At 37.1% G+C, this 19,244-nt stretch overlaps 1 protein-coding gene across 7 annotated transcripts in view; it reads left to right on the forward strand.

Annotated features, from left to right (window-relative positions):
- The window catches only part of agap1 (ArfGAP with GTPase domain, ankyrin repeat and PH domain 1), a 234,948-nt gene that overhangs the window by 186,611 nt on the left and 29,093 nt on the right, over positions 1 to 19,244 (forward strand). For all 7 annotated transcript variants that reach the window (XM_079841021.1, XM_079841022.1, XM_079841020.1 and 4 more), the window contains one exon: positions 10,481 to 10,642. In XM_079841021.1, coding sequence (XP_079697147.1) covers positions 10,481 to 10,642 — 162 coding nt within the window. The remainder of the gene's footprint in view (positions 1 to 10,480; positions 10,643 to 19,244) is intronic.

Raw genomic sequence — 19,244 nt, forward strand, 5'->3', positions numbered from 1 at the left:
ATTGCTTCAGCATGTCTAGTATTTTGGTGATAATTACATTGTAGTGATAAGAGAGGGGTGTGGGAGATCAAGAACTGTTAAACAGCCTAATGGCCATAGGGATGAAAGAACTTCTAAACCTCTCGGTTCTGCAACACAGTGAAATTAGTCGTATACTACAACTGCTCCTCTGGTTTATCAAAGGCCTTGGAATTGCTACTGCACACTTTAAGGCTCTATTACATTTGTGAACAGTATTCAAAACAGTACTAAAACGTGGGAAAAAAAGAAAATGTCTGTGACCCCTTTAAGGATTATTATTATTAATTTTTTTTTTTAGAGATCCACTTATAATATTTTAATTTTCTGTCATAATATATCTTCTTATTTTTTTCAAAAGAACAAAAACCAAAAAGACATTATAAATATCCACTATAGTACCAACAAATTAAATTAAATAGAATTAGTGAGATAATTTTGAAAATACAAACTAAATAAATTCACCGTAAAACTAATAAAAACTAAATTGAAATCAATACAATAGATTTTTAGCATGTATTGATAAATAACCTCTCTTAAACATTATAAAAAGCATATGAAGCCCTCTCTGTGTGTATCACCATGTGTATCAGTGACTTCCGCACTAAAACAGCAGTGATATTCAGGAGTGTTGTTCGGACACCGCAGCGATCCGGAGGGCTCTGTTGTGAGGTTGTGCGAGTACTTGTATCCTTCCCCCGAGGAATCTTTTAAAAATAACCTTTCTGCTGGCCTAATGATGTGTCTGTCCACGGCCTGACTGGATCAGATCTGATGGCTGGATGACGGTAGTGCCGGACGCTGATTGCTTGTCACCTCTTGCCCCCAGGAGCTGGCGGGAATGAGATCTTGTCTTTCTTCTGAGAGAAATGGAGAGAGATAAGTGGTAGCAAAGTAATTAACTGACGTTCCTTGCACTGCACTGAGAGCGAGAGACTGTTGACTAACCTCTAACCTTTTGTTTAGTCTCTAGTCAGGAAGCTAATATAAATTATTTCTTAACTATTATTATTTGCTGCTTTTAGATTATTCTGATATTTTTTTATTGTCCGGAGGTTGAAAGTTTCGTAGTGCAGGCCACAATTGTTCAAGTATAAAATGTCTGTTACCATCTTTGAAATCAACCATAAGTAGTGCAGTTGTGACTGACAAAGGACAGTAATGTGCCAAAAAATGTCAGACTGCAGGAACATAACACTTTTTGATTATCAAATTTCAATGTTGTTTATATAGCCCAATTTTACTAATCAAAATCCAAACAACATCCAATTGTTTTAGTTTAGCAAAATACTGCTTCTTTTTACTGTCAAAATCTAACTCACCCAACTAGCTAAAGGAAATGGCATATAGAGGAAAGTGCATTGGAATTATGGGAGTGTTCCCTTGGTAAATTATAAAAAAAAAAAACCCACTAGGTTTGGTTAGGTTTGTTAGTCTGCACAGTTTGACCAAACATGTTGTTGTATATATATATATATATATATATATATATATATATATATATATATATATATATATATATATATATACAACAACAACAACAACATGTTTGGCCAAACATATATATATAATTAATTATGACTAATAATAATCATCATTATAATCATTATTATTATTATTACAACATAAAATAGATGTATCAATAATAAATATTACTATTGTAATAACACTAGGGTTTTATTTAAAAATATTAAATAATTATGATAAAAGTCCCTGTCTAATTTTTTGTCAGGAAATCTTATGCATCCACGCAGCAAAAAACTCTCACTTCCTTAGACTGGAGAAAAGCTTATGGATACGCATGTTTATTTCAAATTTCTTTAGAGAGATATATTATTTTACCCAAAAAAGGGTGTTGTGAGCATTAGTGAGTACACACGTAATGCAGAAAGCCCACAAATGAGACTCGTAGAAGTCATAAAACTTATGACGTTCCAGGAAATCCCATATATGAACAAAGGCATTCTGCTATCACTGTAGCAGAATAAAGATGTTTAAATGCAGATAAAGCAACCCATTCTCACTCCCAAGGCGTCAAAATCCGAAGCATGGTCAAGTGCCTTCCGCGTCACACCGAAGACGCTAAAGTCACCCCTAGGCGTCACTATATTAACGCGCTGGGTGCTCCATTGATTTCAGTTGTTTACCCAATGCGTCAGATCAAGACGCATTTTATTCTTTGCATTTGTAAAAGCATACATGATTTTATTAATATTTTATTAATATTTAAAGGTTACTTTTATATTTTGGAGCAGCTAACCCAACTCCTACCCCTACCCACTCCCAAACAATATAAGTTAAAAGACATAACAGGCAAATAGAAGTACAGTCATATCTATTTATTGCAAAAACTGACCAAAAACAGTATAAAAGTATTAACTCATGTTGCATTCCAAGTCTTCTGAAGTCACACGATGTCTTCATGTAAAGAACAGAGTTGATCTTAATGTTTTTATCGCTGAGATGATGATCCCGCAGCTCCGTTAACGCACTCATTCAAATAATACACACGCCTCTTTAGCATGACGCATTCGGTCACAAGACACACGAGAACCAATGACATTTTACAATCAAAGCTGACGTAATGACGCAATTGGTCACGAGACATACGAGAGCCAATGCAATTTCACTATGAAAACTGACGTAATGGGCGGCAATATTTGAAATTTTATGTGTTCGTGATCTTCTGCGGATGGAGACGCTGATCGCTTTTGGGGATTTCCTTCACACAAATCAATCGCTTGGCCTCGGAATATTTGTATTTTTTGAATAAATTGTGCATGCAGTCGACTCTGCCTGTTATATCTGCGTTTTATACCACACAAATGGGTAGGTTTAGGGATGGAATGGGGTTGGGTTACATGTTAAAACGTGTCTAGATAACAAGTAAAATGATGCTGGTTGATTAAATTGAGAATCACAGTCCAACATGTCATAATGGCAAAATCATAACCCAATATAGATCATCATGACGATAACGTTCCCATGCCCGACGCGTCTGTGTCTGACGCCAAAGGTTTCTCATTGAAATGAATGGAGCACTCGGCGCGTCAATATAGTGACGCCTAGGGGTACCTTTAGCGTCTTTATTGTGACGCGGAAAGCACTTGACCATGCGTCGGAATTTGACGCCTTGGGAGTGAGAACGGGTTGGATAAAGACGTTTTGGCTGATGAAGCATGAAGATGATAAACATAAACTATTATGACAATGTTTTTTCTGTGTACTAAATCTTAAGTATTTTCATAAGAATAAAGTATAATATAATGCAATGTTAATCGACACCATCTTTAATTGATATAAAGAATATAAGTGTGCCTCATGCTGTCATATGAAGACATGACCTTATGAAGTGAGGTAAAACATTTTGAAGTAAAAACATTTAATAAAATATTCTCTTTGGTAGGAAAACAGGTTTGTAAATGCTTATTACAAGTTTGGAAAGATGTTTGGCCTGTGTCTTTTTCAAATGCATGTTATAAGTGACTCAAACTTACAGTGCTTGCAGAGATGGAGCAGTATTTAATGCAAATCGATCAATCCGCTCTAATCACAGTGCTCCTCTTCAACATGAATCATGGTATGCATATAGTTATTTAATTAAAAATCGGCCTCTGCGATTACTTTAGCCAAAGCACGATTTTGGTTTAATTCCAGTTAAGAGTGCTAGATTAACCTCACACACTCACAAAAACAAGCGGCTCTATCTCACACACATGCAAAACTGTATCACACGTGTGCTACTGTGTTAAATGTATTCATCGCACAGACCGATTTTTCGTAGCATGTATGACAAATAAGTTTCACTGTACAGCCCTGTAAAATATCATAAATGGTAAAAGAAAGTCTTAATTATCATTTTAAGAGGTCTTACATTTGGAGACCGAAAAACATTATTAAACTCCAAAAGGCGATGATTTAATTAAATGTGAGCGCTGCACATTTCAAAAATTAAAAAAAAAACGTCTCCATTGCTCGTTCTACATGCTCACATTTTCAAAACAGTTTGCAATCAATGAATACTTTGCATTCATAGCAGGTGATTGCTTATTGATCTACTGTTGATGAATTATCAAAAAAGCCCCTTTCATGCATAGTCTTTACTTGTAAGTTACCATTAAAAGATCATGTGTGAACAGGACCTTTTCAGAAATACTGGTAAATCGGTTCTGTCAATTTTGCGCTATGAGAAGTTGTAACATTACCAGTAAATTACCGGTATGATGCTGTGTGTGAACAAAGCAATGTCAAAATGGGCTGACATAAGAAGTTTGCTTTGGGCCAATCATAAAGCTCTGTATGAGCTGTTTACAATATGTCCTGATGCTTTTAATTGCTTTTCTATGTAAACATGCACTAGACATCTCACTCTCACCTCATTTTCCATTCATCAGCCCCTCAGCTCTGCAGTTATAGTGTAGCCTACTGTATTAACTACAATACTATAGTAACTATTATGTGTTTCGTATTTTTAAGGGCAAAACCACGTTCTGTGTGATCATCCCCTTATGCCTGTCACTGAGAAGTAAAAAGTAAAAAAGTTGTGAAATTGGACTAAGTAAAACTAAATTGCTTCTCATCCAGGTGGATGAAGAAAACAGGACAGTGTTTTAAGGTCATTTCCGATGATTCAGATCACAGAGTTTACCAGTGTTTTGGTAATTTTGTGTGAATGGTATCTTGCCAGTAAAAAGACAGAACGCGGTTTCTTGTGTGAACAGCCTATTTGTGAATTTACTGGAAAAGTCGTTCTGGATAATGTTACTGTAATTTATCGGGATTACTGTGTGAAAGGGGCTAATCTTTACCTTATGGTGTTTATATCATACCAGAAAACTCTAATTTCTAAAAAGCGCAGCTGTGTTCAGGGGTTAAAAGGGTAACCGCTGTATTTTTGCTGTTCCACAAGTGTCACTGTCAGAGAGTGAAGCTGCATTTTTATTCGGCTGGTGGATCGAAAAAGAAACTAATGTGCATTCCAAAAATCTGAATTATTTAATCATTTATCATTTGTCAAAACATGCATCATATGAACTGTAAAGTTGTTTAAATTGTAATTTTATGGTTTGCATGTTACCATAGACATTGCTCTACCCCACCCATATGGTATTAGTTTTATTTGTGCAGGTCTTAAAAAGGGCTTGCAAAGCCTTACATTTGCAGATGCCTGCAGATACTTGTCCCTGTGCTTTTTATGTAAAATAAACTGAACCGAGCTGTTTTGACCTGAGATCATTTAGATCTACAAATGCCTTTAAAGTGTAATTGTAAGAGAGGGCCAAAGTTTAAAAGAGTTGACAATCGGTTGTGTGCTGCCTGAATGAGTTGGATCACATCAGAGCAGACTCATTCTGACTGGACATGGCTGCCATTTGAGAAACACAGCCTCAGTAATGAGCTCTTTTATTCCAGAGGAAACAAAGCCAAGTCCGTTTAAAGGAGATAAGATCCCCCTCCAGTGATCGTTCTCTCTGTGTCTTTTTGTCCCACTCCACGTTGTCTTGAGGGCATGGGAAAGGCAGTGACATCCCTGTCTCTTTACCTGGAGCATCCTTTACCCCAAGCAGACAGTTGCACACAAAAATATCCCCTCTGTCCCTCTCTCCGTGGCTATTCCTGAGCCTCCCGCTCTCTTGCTTAATCATGAGAGACAAACAGCAGCAGAAGTAATGAGTGTCTCTTTGATTACATCTGCTGTGTTTAGGTGCTCTGGGGTACATGCTTTTGGTCAGATTTGCCTTAAGATAAATGCCTAACTGCTGTCACCCAACTTGTTGAGTTATGCGTCTGCCTTTCACATTGAGCTCGATGCGATAAAGTGAATAGGGGACCAAGAATACATCTTCCTTGTGTATGCATCTCGTAGGTTTTTTCTATTTGGCTTTAACCTTGTCCGCTGCACAACATGCAACAGTAAATTAAGATAAATAATTAAGATAAAAAAAGTTTGGTATTAGACTAGAAACAATGCGAGAATTCTTAAAAAGAAAATTATTTTGAACAAATACATCATAAAATTGCAGACGGGTAACAATTGTTAAGCTACACTTAACAATTTATGGAATTATTCTATTTTTTTGTGCAAAATCAACTTTAAAGCATCATCGAGTGCTTGGATTAACGTCTGATTGCGATCTAACGTTCATTTTGACCATATAATGGGCAGACATGCGTTATTTGTAGTGTTTTATCATGGACTGAATGCTACACCTGCTTACCATTTGTCATGTAAACATCCTTTATGTTTATAAAAAATACCCTGAATCACATTTTAAATACACAGAACAAATATGTCTGAACATATAGCCTACACTATACTGCCAAAAGTTTTAGGACGTCTGCCTTTACATGCACATGAACTTTAATGACATCCCATTCTTAATCCGTAGGGTTTAATATGGAGTTTTCCCACCATTTGCAGCAATAACAGCTCTTCTGGGAAGGCTTTCCACAAGGTTTAGGTGTGTTTATGGGAATTTTTGACCATTCTTCTAGAAGCGCATTTGTGAGGTCAAGCACTGATGTTGGATGAGAAGGCCTGGCTCGCAGTCTCCGCCACTAAAGGTGTTCTATCGGGTTGATGTCAGGACTCTCTGCAGGCCAGTCAAGTTCCACCACAACAAATGCGCTCATCCATGTCTTTATGGACCTTGCTTTGTGCATGGGTGCGTAGTCATGTTGGAACAGGAAGGGGCCAACCCCAAACTGTGCCCACAAAGTTGGGAGCATGAAATTGTCCAAAATGTCTTGGTATGCTGAAGCATTAAGAGTTCTTTTCACTGGAACTAAGGGGCCAAGCCCAACCCCTGAGAAACAACCATATGCCATAATGCCCCCTCCACCAAACTTTACACTTGGAACAATGTAGTCAGGCAAGTACCGTTCGCCTGGCAACCACCAAACCCAGACTCTCCCTTCAGATTACCACATAGAGATGCATCATGCGTCACTCCAGAGAACACGTCTCCACTGCTCTAGAGTCCAGTGGCGACGTGCTTTACACCACTGCATCCGACACTTTGCATTGCACTTGGTGATGTAAGGCTTGGATGCAGCTGCTCGGCCATGGAAACCCATTCCATGAAGCTCTCTACGCACTGTTATTGAGCTAATCTGAAGACCACACAAAGTTTGGAGGTCTGTAGCTATTGACTAAAGTTGGTGACTTCGGTGCACTGTGCGCCTCAGCATGCGCTGACCCCGCTCTGTGATTTTACGTTGCCTACCAGTTAGTGGCTGAATTGCTATTGTTCCCAATTACTTTCACTTTAGTAGTGGGATATTTAGTAGTGAAGAAATTTCACGAATGGACTTCTTGCACAGATGGCAACCTATCACGGTACCATGCTCCTGAGAGTGACCCATTCTTTCACAAATGTTTGTAGAAGCAGTCTTGCAAGTCTAGGTGCTTGAATTTATACACATTTGGCCATGGAAGTGATTGGAACACCTGAATTCAATGATTTGGAGGGGTGTCCCTATACTTTTGTCAATATATCTGCAAATATTTCTCTCTGTTGTTTATGGACAGAACTCACAACGAGTAAGTGTACAGAGATTCGTCATCTGAATAATCATGTAATATGATTGACAGATCCAGACCGAATGAGTGCTCTCTAACTCATAACTCAGGCACCCCTGGAATAAAAGAGCGCTCTATACTTTGTTTCAAACTCATAATATCGCATAATTCAGGGAAAAACGAATAGAAATTATATTCTGTATAAAGAACATGAGATAACAAACCTGTTCTCACACACCAGTGATAAGAAGAACTCAACATTCATTTTCTTCTCTTTTCCAGAATACATTTCTTGTGTGTTTACACTGGTTTTCAAAACAGCGCCACCAATCTCGGTCTTTTGTGCATGGCAGCGGCTCTGGGCACAAGATCTTAAGCTCAAATCTAAATGGTCAGCCTGTTTCATCGCGGGGCAGCGGTGGAAAAAAAATCGACACACTGGACAAAAGAAATATAGCTTTGTTAATTTTTGTTAATTTTTTTTCAATCCAATTATATACATTCATACATTCATATCGTGTAATCATGCTCAGTGTGAAAGGCCCTAAAAGTTGAAAAAGATGTATACAAAAAACAATTTTTTTCCATTGAATTCTAAAATACATGCGAGTGTATGCAATTTAATCAATTATTTTCCAAAAAAGGTTTTACATATATTTAAGGTTAAAAAATGTATGTAATTGAGGGTTTATTTCATTATGATGTTAGAGACATATTTTACCCCCCACCCCCTCAAAAATATCAAAATGGATTCAGAAATGAAAAGCACACTTATCATATGAGGTGTATTCAGTCATTGTATGTGTGAATTGCGTTTTAATGCATCTCTGCATAAATAATAGATAACGAGTTCCATGTCATTGATCCTAAAAACGCTATATCGCAATGACCTGGCAGCCACCCAGTATCACTCACTAGTTTGTCGTTCTCAATAAAAGATGACAGACATTTAGCCTTTGCCTTGAAGTGGATTATTCCATGATAATGTATGTGGTGTTGTTGTAGTGTGTTGCCTCTTCACTCCTCTAAAATAACTGGATATTCCCTACAACAAACTCTAGAAGCAGACTGCCTGTTAGAGTGTCTGCTAGAATTATACCAGACTAATAAATGACCTTTGAGAAAGCACTGAGCTTGAAAAGAAAAGGATTGAGAATATGAGGGAGAGAAAAAAGGTGTATTTGATGTTGAAGTGTGCATGTGTGTGTGAAAGCGAGAGAGAGAGAGCTGGACAAAGGGGCTGTTAGAACGAGGTGGTTAATTGTTCACTTTGGGATGGCATCTTGTCAGCAGAGATAAGTTGTCACGTTTTCCACTTGAGCTGAGACTAAACGATTGTAAAATAAGTTACGGCCGTCCTTGGGGCTGTCTGCTGATGCACGGCGCTGGGAGCATGCTCAGTGCCAGCCTGAACATCCCCCTGGCCCCTCCTCACATCAGCGCTTTCACTCGGCCTGATATTGATGTGAACTGAATGTTATTTCATTCTGCCGCTAGTCACAGCTGTCAGTGCCGCTTATGAAAAGTGAAGCAGCCTTCTGATAGCCTGAGCTGGAGGATCCAGCCAAACGCCAGTCAGAACTGACCTCACACGAACACGGGCACTCAATCATTTAAACCAAAGTAGACACCACGGAACGTTCCACACTAAAAGAGGTCTGTAAAAATAAGGCCCAATGTACTGTTAATTTGAAGGAATTTTCTGTGTTGATTTTTCACAGCTGTTTTTCCTATATTGTCAATTGCACATTGCATTGTGTTGTTTTTTAGGTTTAACCCTCTGGTGTGTCAGGTGTTTTTTTGGCCCTGGAGGTATTTTGACATGCCCTGACATTTGTGCTTGTTTCATTTACACTGTATTTGTAAAATGAACAGAAAAAAATACCGGTACTTTTTGTGTTTTTGTACAGATTTTTCTTACAGTGTATATGTGTGTAGTAGGGATGTGACTGTGAGGAGATTTTCCCACCGGTTAATCGACGTGTGCCAACACCGGTAATACCAGTTCCATCGTTGAAGGTTACCCTCTTTTGCACCTCGCTTTTAAAATGTTAATTTGCAAAGCGAAAGTGGAAATTGCTTGAATGGTGGGTTCATTATTATTATTAATGAAAACCACAACAACAAAACGGTACAATGACAAACTTGTGACAAATGACACTTCTGCATTTAGCTTTGAGGAGCTGACTGTAGATTTGGCGGAAGATTTGGTTTCAGTCTCGTGATAAATGAGATCTGACTCCTGCTGCTGATCTGTGTTGTGACTCTCGTTCGGCTCACTCTACATTGAGCAGACACGTTCAGTTTTTAATTGTAGTGTCTGTTCACTAACTGAACAAAATTATTTTTACTACTATAAAAAACACAAACAAATCAACGATGGGGGCAGTGCTGCGGTGGGCAAGTGATTGTTACCTGTGTTGTGGCTGAATACCCGTAACACCGTCTATCGCAGCAAGCCTAGTGTGTAGTAGCGTTGCATTCTGAATAAACTGAAAATCAAGATTTCTTTGTTAAAAATAGAGATTTAATCTCTTGAATGAATGATTCAATGACGCATGCATTTTTTTAACCATCAGCTGCTGGTTTACTCTGTTTTAATCACTAACTGTAGACATCATTGTTTATATCTGAACTACAAACTTTAATCCCAGTAATCTGTGATCATTTGAGTTATTGTAACACAAAATTAAGGATTCTGTGTGAATGATAAGTGTGTTTCATACCATGACAACTGCTTTCTCTGATTGTGAGAGCACCAAGAAGATTTATATGTTCTGCCTGTGATCATACTTGTCAAAGGTTTAATAGACGACAGAATCATTGTCATTTAGGAATAAGATCATATGAGTGTTTGAATCGAGATTGATTAATCATGCAGCTCTAGTGTGTGGTAAAATAGGGCTGAACATCAGTTTCTCTCTCTTTCTCTGTGTGCAGATACCAGTCTGGGAGATTCTGTGTGCTCCAGCCCTAGCATATCCAGCACCACCAGTCCAAAGATGGATCCGCCCCCATCGCCCCACGCCAACCGCAAAAAACACAGGAGGAAGAAGAGTACCAGTAACTTCAAGGTGGACGGCTTCTCTGGAACTGCGGAAGGTACTTCCTTTCTCTGTCCCACTCTGGCCCCACTCCATGCTTCTCTTCCTCCAAGATATGGTCAGATCTCTGCTGAACATCTTTTGGTCAGCACATTCAGCCAAATGGTCTTAAAACATTTTCCTATATTTATGGCTGAGCTTCTGCAGTGCAATTGATATTTTACAGGGTAAAATGAGGGTGTGTACACTTTGTGAGAAATCATTGCACAAAAGTCACACAGAAAAATTTGGATTTTAAAATCTACTTAAACCTGGAAACAAGTGGAAAATTTCTAGGTCAATAATTAGCATTGACAGGATGCCAAATTTTCAGTAGTCATTAACAGCACCTGTGAAATTTAATGAGCAAAAACTAATTTGCATTAACCTGACTATTTAGCTTTTTAAAGAATTTTAAAGTTAATCATTATAAATAAATGTTAGTTAATAATTCAAATAAATACATTAAATGCATGGCATTAAATGCATTTTATGCGTGTAAGCATTGCTTGAACACAAGTAAAGACAAGTAAAAAGTCATTGATAAAATGAATGAAAAACCCTTTACAAGCAAGGGAACAGGTTTATTGGTGTTTTTAATTTTCTTACCATATAGGGATTATTAAAGCTTTTTATTTTGTATTTCATTGAAATTATCTAAATAAATAATTCACAGAGCTATTTAAATGTAAAATTGTTGGTCCTATATGTCCTTTTGACATCACAAAGTAATTTTTTAATTTGTAAAATTGACCACGTTAACTCCTTTATACAAACGGTCAGATACCCAGTTTGCTCTTAGAAACATTTTTTAAATCAATTTGGATAACATCATAATTTTTTACTAAACATGTGGAGTTCATGCAATTTCAATACCGCTGTCAAAAAAACTAAACAGGGACGAACCAGTAATTCTGAAGTTCAAGTTAATTACTTCATGTACTTTTCACTCAAATACTGGTGCTGATAAAATAATAACATTCACATGCAGACTGTTTGTACCATATATACATTCAAAGTACATTTCATTAGAATCAAAGAAATTTTCCCATCAACCAACATGTATAAAAGCACATATGCTGGATACACTGCTGCTGTCACACACACACATAAACGCAAGTGAGCACACACCGCCATGCAGTGAAGTTGCAGTCGAACAGATGTTTCTGAGCAGCAGATGTGTAATATGTTTCCTGCCGTCAGTATGGATCAGGCAGCTGACAGGCCTGCGTGGAGCAAGAGAAATATGCTGAGTGATTATTAAACGCTCACATAGACAAGCCGGTTAAACGCCGTCTGTCACTCACACACTCACAGACTCCACTCATCACTGCAGCCACTTCTGACACGCACAGATATTTATATTTATTTTGCTATAATTGAAGCTTAAAGTGATTTAATTAACAATGTATATCATTTAACTACACATACACTATTGTTTGTACACAAATTTGCTATAGGCCTACATAGGTTTAAATGTGATTGTTTTTTTTTTTGTTTTTTTTTAGAAGAAATTAATTATTTTTATTCAGCAATGGTGCATTAAATTGATAATAAACAACAGTAAAGACTGAAAAGAAAAAAAAATCTATTTCAAATACATGCTGTTCTCTTTCTATTCATCAAAGAATCCACAAAAATGTTAATCAGCACAACTGTTTGAAACATCAGCAAATAATAGGTGTTTGTTAAGCACCAAATCAGCATATTAGAATGATTTCTGTAGGATCATGTGGCACTGAAGACTGTAATGATGCTGAAATTCTGCTTTGTCATCACAAGAATAAATTACATTATAAAATGTATTAAAATAGAAAACAAGTTTTTGTAAATTGTAATAATATTTCACAATAGTACTGGTTTTATTGTTTTTGATTAAAGTTTTTACTATTGATCAAATAAACAGCCTTGGTGAGCATAAGAGACTTCTGATCACTGGCAACATGAGAATTTGCTCCACCAACTGCTTATGTTAGTTTTAAATATAGTGGAGATTAATTTACAGCTGGAAATCAACTGAAAATCACAAAGTAAGGCTTAAATTACTATACTAAATTTCTATATGCCAAACTTTTGTTAACTTTTAAAAGAAGATTTGGATGCGTAAATTAACGCAAAAAAACAATATATCACAATATAATATTTATGAGTCTCATGATATGCCTCATTACATTGTGCATGTTTTTCTAAACTTGATGCAAATAAGTCTTGAGTTTACTGTAAGTAGTTTATAACCACTTGACAAGGTGAGAATACAGTTCTGAAGTGTTGTAAGGTCGTGTGTGTGTGTGTGTGTGTGTGTGTGTGTGTGTGTGTGTGTGTGTGTGTGTGTGTGTGTGTGTGTGTGTGTGTGTGTGTGTGTGTGTGTGTGTGTGTGTGTGTGTGTGTGTGTGTGTGTGTGTGTGTGTGTGTGTGTGTGTGTGTGTGTGTGTGTGTGTGTGTGTGTGTGTGTGTGTGTGTGTGTGTGTGTGTGTGTGTGTGTGTGTGTGTGTGTGTGTGTGTGTGTGTGTGTGAGACAGTGAGCATGTAGGAATGATGGATGAGTGTGTGTCAGCTCAGAGAGTGTGTGATTAATTAGATTGGGCTTGTGTGGGTGGCCACAGCCTCTTGAGACCGGAGGATCAGTGCTTGTTTAAAATGTTCCCAATCAACCCTTATTGATCCTCTCCCAAAGGAGGCCAATATATTGTCAGTGAGGGAAGAGTATGTGTGCATGTGTGTGTATACATCCATGTGTCATGTGCTACAGTATTTGCTTCAGAATAAAACGTATTCATCGTATTTCTAACAGTACTATATAGCATATATTTATGCATTCAGATGCTCTCATTCAGATGGAACAGAAAAACAATGCTAGGTCCAAATAACAAAATGATACTGATCTTATAATTGTGCATGGGTAAGATGGCAAAAATGAATATGCATCGGACAGCATTTTGGTACCAATTCAGGTAGTAGAAGCAAGTCAATTTAGACACATGCTAACATGAATAGGTTGCATAACAGGTTTCAAACTGTGTAAATAAAAGAAAACAAAACCAATATTTGTATATAAACTAATTACAATGATAACTTGCATTGTAACCACGTGTTGTGTGCACTTCATTAATATAATTTATTATTTTATTATTAAATAAATATATCAATTGCATATACTACCATTCAAAAGTTTGTTCAAGACATTTATAAAAATTTCAAATAAAATAAACTTTATGTTAATCAAAGTATCACGGTTTCACTCAAAAGCATTACAAGTACAACCGTTTTCAACATTGTTAATAATAAGAAATGTTTCTTGAGCACCAAAATCAGCATATTAGAATGATGTCTGAAGGATCATGTGGCACGGAAGACTTGAGTAATGGCTGCTGAAAATTCACAGGAATAAAGATATTTTAAATTGTAATCATATTTCAAAATATTTTTCTCTAATAAATGTAGCCTTGTTGGGCATAAAAGACGTTCTTATAAAACAAACAGAGGTGTCAAGTAATGAAGTACAAATACTTCGTTACCTTACTTAAGTAGAAATTTTGAGTATCTATACTTTACTGGAGTAATTATTTTTCAGCCTACTTTTTACTTCTACTCCTTACATTTTCAAGCAATTATCAGTACTTTCTACTCCTTACATTTTAAAAATAGCCTCGTTACTCCTATTCCATTTCGGCATGTTTTAATTCCGGCTTGTCATTAAAAAAAAAAACTATCCAGATTTGATTGTGGTTGGATGAGAAGGATAAACACAAACCATTCCGACACCCTATTGGGTTGTAGGCGATCAATCACGCCTGCACCTGCACAAATCACACACTATGTTGCCAGATAGGGCGGGTTCTCGTCGAAGAGCACGTACTTTCAGCCAATCAGCGATCAGCAGGCAGACGTGCTCATTCATGACTTTAGCCGGGTTTTAGCGCGATAACTCGTAGCTGTATATTCCAGTGATCGCTATACCAGTGGAATAAATATACAGTAAGTTGTATCTACAGTAAAGAGTGGGAGAGTGACTCAACTCTCAAACGTGAATCACACCTGTGAATCGAGGACTCTCTATAAATATAACCGTGACTCCTGTCCATCATCATATACACACTTAGGACATCTGCAACTAGCAACCCCGACAGCTGCTGAAAGAGGTTTAAATCAACGATTAATCCGTTTTGACTGCGCTAAGTGCATGTGCCATGTACTTCACGAAAGACATACTGTAGTTTTGTCAAAGCAAAGTGCAACGCAAAGGTAAGCGCATTGTTGTTATTTATTTGTTGACGGATTATTGTACAGTATCAATGAATTACGCATTTTGGCAGTGGTGTGTGCATTAACGTGTGAAATGCCTGTTTATTACATTGCTTTTTCCAATCTCTATATTGGGCACTTTTTGCACGTAAATTGGCTTCTTACTGTTGACATTGAAAATTATGTATGTGTTTTTCTGAGGGATAGCCGTTTTGACGGTTTCTACCTGGACATATAGTCATATTTGATCCATTTTATTGGAATTTTTTTTTTATTTTGTTTATCATCAATGTTATGTTTTAAGGAGATAAAATGGTAACTTACTTATCAACATTGATTGGTATGGCAATAAAATAATATCACATTATTTTGGCAGTTAAAGTTTTTTTTTTTTTTCTTGGAGTGACTAGTTGCCTATAAGTATTGTAAGAGGTGCAAAATTGTTATCAATAACCAGGCATGTTATCAATAACCATTTTTTTTTTTATATAAATGTACATTTGGTGAGGATTTTGGGCTGGAAATTGTCTACCCAATCTGGCCATACTGATCATACATTCAAAAAATGGTTATTGATAACATGCCTCTAAATTTTGACTTTTTGCACCTTTAAAATATTTATAGGCAATTAGTCATCAAATCTTCCGCTCCATGAAACACGTTAATGCTCAGTAGTACACATATGGTTCTTTAATGTATTTGCATTGTCCTAAAATGCGTTCATTTTCAATTGGAATATATGCGGCTGAAACGCAAGTGCATCTAAAAATGTTCAACATGAACTTTTTAATATAACATTATAGTCATTATGGCCTTTAGAAAAATGTTTTTTTGAGCAGGTGGGGTATGCACTGTGGCGCGGCCTAATCTTTTGTCCTTAAAGGGATACTTCACCCAAAAATGAAAATTCTGTCATCATTTACTCACCCTCAAGTTGTTGAGTTTTGTATGAGTTTCTTTGTTCTGAAGATATTCTGAAGAATGTTTGTAACCATGCAGATAGAGCAACCATTGACTGCCATAGTAGGGGAATATACTATGCCAGTCAATGATTGCATATAATATGCTTGGTTACAAACATTTTTCAAACTTCAGAACAAAGAAACTCATACCGGTTGCAACAACTTGAGGGTGAGTAAATGATAACAGAATTTTCATTTTTGGGTGAACTACCCCTTTAATGGCATTTTTTCCCCTTACATTACTTTTACTTTTATACTTTAAGTAGTTTTGAAACCAGTACTTTTACACTTTTACTTGAGTAAAAAGCTTGAGTTGATACTTCAACTTCTACAGAAGTATTTTTAAACCCCAGTATCTATACTTCTACCTGAGTAATGAATGTGAATACTTTTGACACCTCTGAAAACAAACAAACTCCAAACTTTTCCACAGTATTGTATGTAAATATGCACAATCCTTTTTTTGTTTTAGTTTTTTACTGTGTTGGGTTGCCATTTGATTTCCAATCCAAAACCAGTTGAGAGCCACTGATCTGATGCACCATCTCTACCATGACGTTAGCATTTGAGAGTTTTGAGAGACCATCTGTTCCACTTAATTCTCTCTATGGTGCCACCATGTGGTCATGGAAGAGTGGAATTATGGGAAATGAGGCCCCTGATAGTCTTTAGATTGTAGTAAGCAGAGACGTTAACATTGTTCCAAAATTGCATTCAGTCTTTGACCATAAATCTCTGAACCTCATGTTTTATTTTCCAAGTTATCCTATCTGGAGTTCTTAATTAAAAAAAAAAAAAAATTACCCCACCCCCAAAAAACAACAACATTGTTGGTGAATCTGTTTATTAAGAGTGATTATTATGATTGATACTTCAGTGTCTTATGAGAATGTTTTCTATGTCTTCCTCTACTGCGGTGGACCACATTTAATATTTGCACATTTTACATTCAGGAAGAGGATTCTGGATTTTTCTGTGTTGAAACAAAGAGATTTTTCTTTTCTGACCTGTAGGGGTCTTCTGTGAGAAATGGGGTTGCATTAATGTACCTCACTCACCCCCTCTTTATTTCTCGCCATCACTATCTTTCTTTCACTCTTTACCCATTCTCCCTCCCCCTTTCCTTTTTCCTAACCCTGGAGAGCCACTTTGTCTTGCCCTGATTCACGTTTTTTGAAAAGGTTGAACGTTGTGAGACGCTGCCCGGGCCTCTTCCCCAGCCCCCATTCGTCAGGCAGGCACTTAAGTGAAATATTATAAATAATCTACAGTATTGAAATCTTTTATCAGCTGTGTCACTTTCATTATTCAATAAGCGATTAGTAACAGTCTCCCAATTTAGCCATTAAGCACTTGTGCGTGGGGCCGGGGAGTGCTGTCACACCGCGGACCTGCTGAGGGATAAGGCTGTCAGCTCCTCTGTTATTCATGAGCTCCACCAGCCAGGTAGTGCATTCATAGTGTTTTATATAAAACACACACACACACACACACTTACATGCACTCGGATAGCAAGGTGCTATTTGAACAGCGTGTTTGGCTAACATCTCATGTGACACAAAACAAGTTTTGCTCATATTACACTCCAAAACCATGATATAGTATTACTGAAAGACGGTGATACTTATTTTAGATTGTTTGCATTGTAACATTTTTTTCGTTTTTGAACACATTTTCCTTCTGAATCCTCTTTATAATAATTTTATTGAATTTATTTAAAAAAGTGTATTGCTGGATTGCAAACACAAATATAGTCTTTATACATCACAATCATTTGTGTTGTACTTTATGCTTAAGTAATACAATTAATGAAGTTTAATACAATATATTAGTTTTGTGTATAATGCAGTAAAAATTCCAAACTACATGACTGCCTTCTATGAAAACAACAACAAACGGAGATATTCCTAATAATGTACTGATCATTCTCTTCCATACATTTACAATTAATGAGGCTTGGAGTTCAAAAAGAATGCAAAAGCACCACAAAATAATCATAAAAAATTGTCCATATGAGTAAAGCACAAATATTCCATGTCTTATCAAGTATAAAAATGTTGACTTCTGCTCTAACTCTCCTTGGTATATTAAAGAGAGCAAACAAAGTTATTTGAAGTCTTAATGTATAGATTGATCCGGGTTTTCAAAACCAGTCTGAATAATTTGTTCATGAAATTGGATTGATCCAGTTCTCAAGTTCAACACACTGCTGAGGTCATCTGGTCGCATCAGTCACCAACTCACCGCATTGGGGAAAACAAATGTGAATAATGACTTGTATTTTGGTCTGTTCCTCACACAAAGCTATCATATGGCTTCTGAATCCTGGAATATAGTGCAGTTTTATGGCACTTACATGATGCTTTTATCGTAATGAAAATAGGATTCACCTTTATACAATAAGCTGGCTTTGGTAAAGATTTCAAAGTTTTTCCAATTACAATACACTCAAGGACACAATGGCAGTTCCATATCCTTCAATCTTTCACTTACCAGTCTAGATCTACAATCACTAGACCTCACCAGTCTATTTTAATTGATAAAACAAATATTGTACATCAGTATACATTCAATTTTCTAAGTCTCTCTTGATATTGAGAAATGTAAGAGTTTGTAAAAAGTATTATAATAACGTTATTGTATACAGGTGATTCATTTCGATGTTATCCTACAGTTGTCTTCATCTTAAATGCTGGTTGTAACCGTTTTAGAAATGTGTCCCTGAACACACACAATCTCAATGTGCTGCTAGATTATCAGCTGATGTCACTGGGTCTTTCTCTAATTTTAGCTCACCTCCTCTTCTTCTTTCTCCGAAACAAAGTCTCTTCACACACATCCTACTTTCATCCCCCTACACACCCACACGAAGATCAATCCTTCCCAGCATGCCGTGCATTTTTACACTCCTCGCATCCCCCCCAACAGTGGGCCGCTGAAAGCTCACCGCTCAAATGGCAAACTTACTGCACGGACGATCACAGTTTATCAATTACCGCTGAGCTGTAGGGCCCTAAGTGGCCCTTGTTAAGTAATTACTACGTTTGATGCGAGCAGAGAATGTGAAAGCCTTTGAAACCGGATCAGGCAGACGGCGTGGGTTCTGCACTGCACAGGGACAGCGGGAGGCTCATGAATGCCTTGATGGTTGCACAAAGAGATGGATACCTCAGGAAGGCGATACGTTTTAAGAAACAGCCAGAAAGAGAAAGACATTCCAGAGGATGGCGGGGCCTCACAGGTGTCCTCAGCTGGAATCGGTCTGGCACGTGGCCGCAGCGTTTAATTAAAGCATTCTGCAGGTGAACGGCTCTGCGCTATTATTCTCAGGAACAAAGTGAAGATGGTCTTATGGCTTCCTAATGGTATGGAAAAAAGGACCATTCACCATCTCAAACTGAAAGTTGCTGCCTGTGA

The sequence above is a fragment of the Gobio gobio genome (genome assembly GCF_949357685.1).
Source record: "Gobio gobio genome assembly, chromosome: 17".
Classification (NCBI taxonomy): domain Eukaryota; kingdom Metazoa; phylum Chordata; class Actinopteri; order Cypriniformes; family Gobionidae; genus Gobio; species Gobio gobio.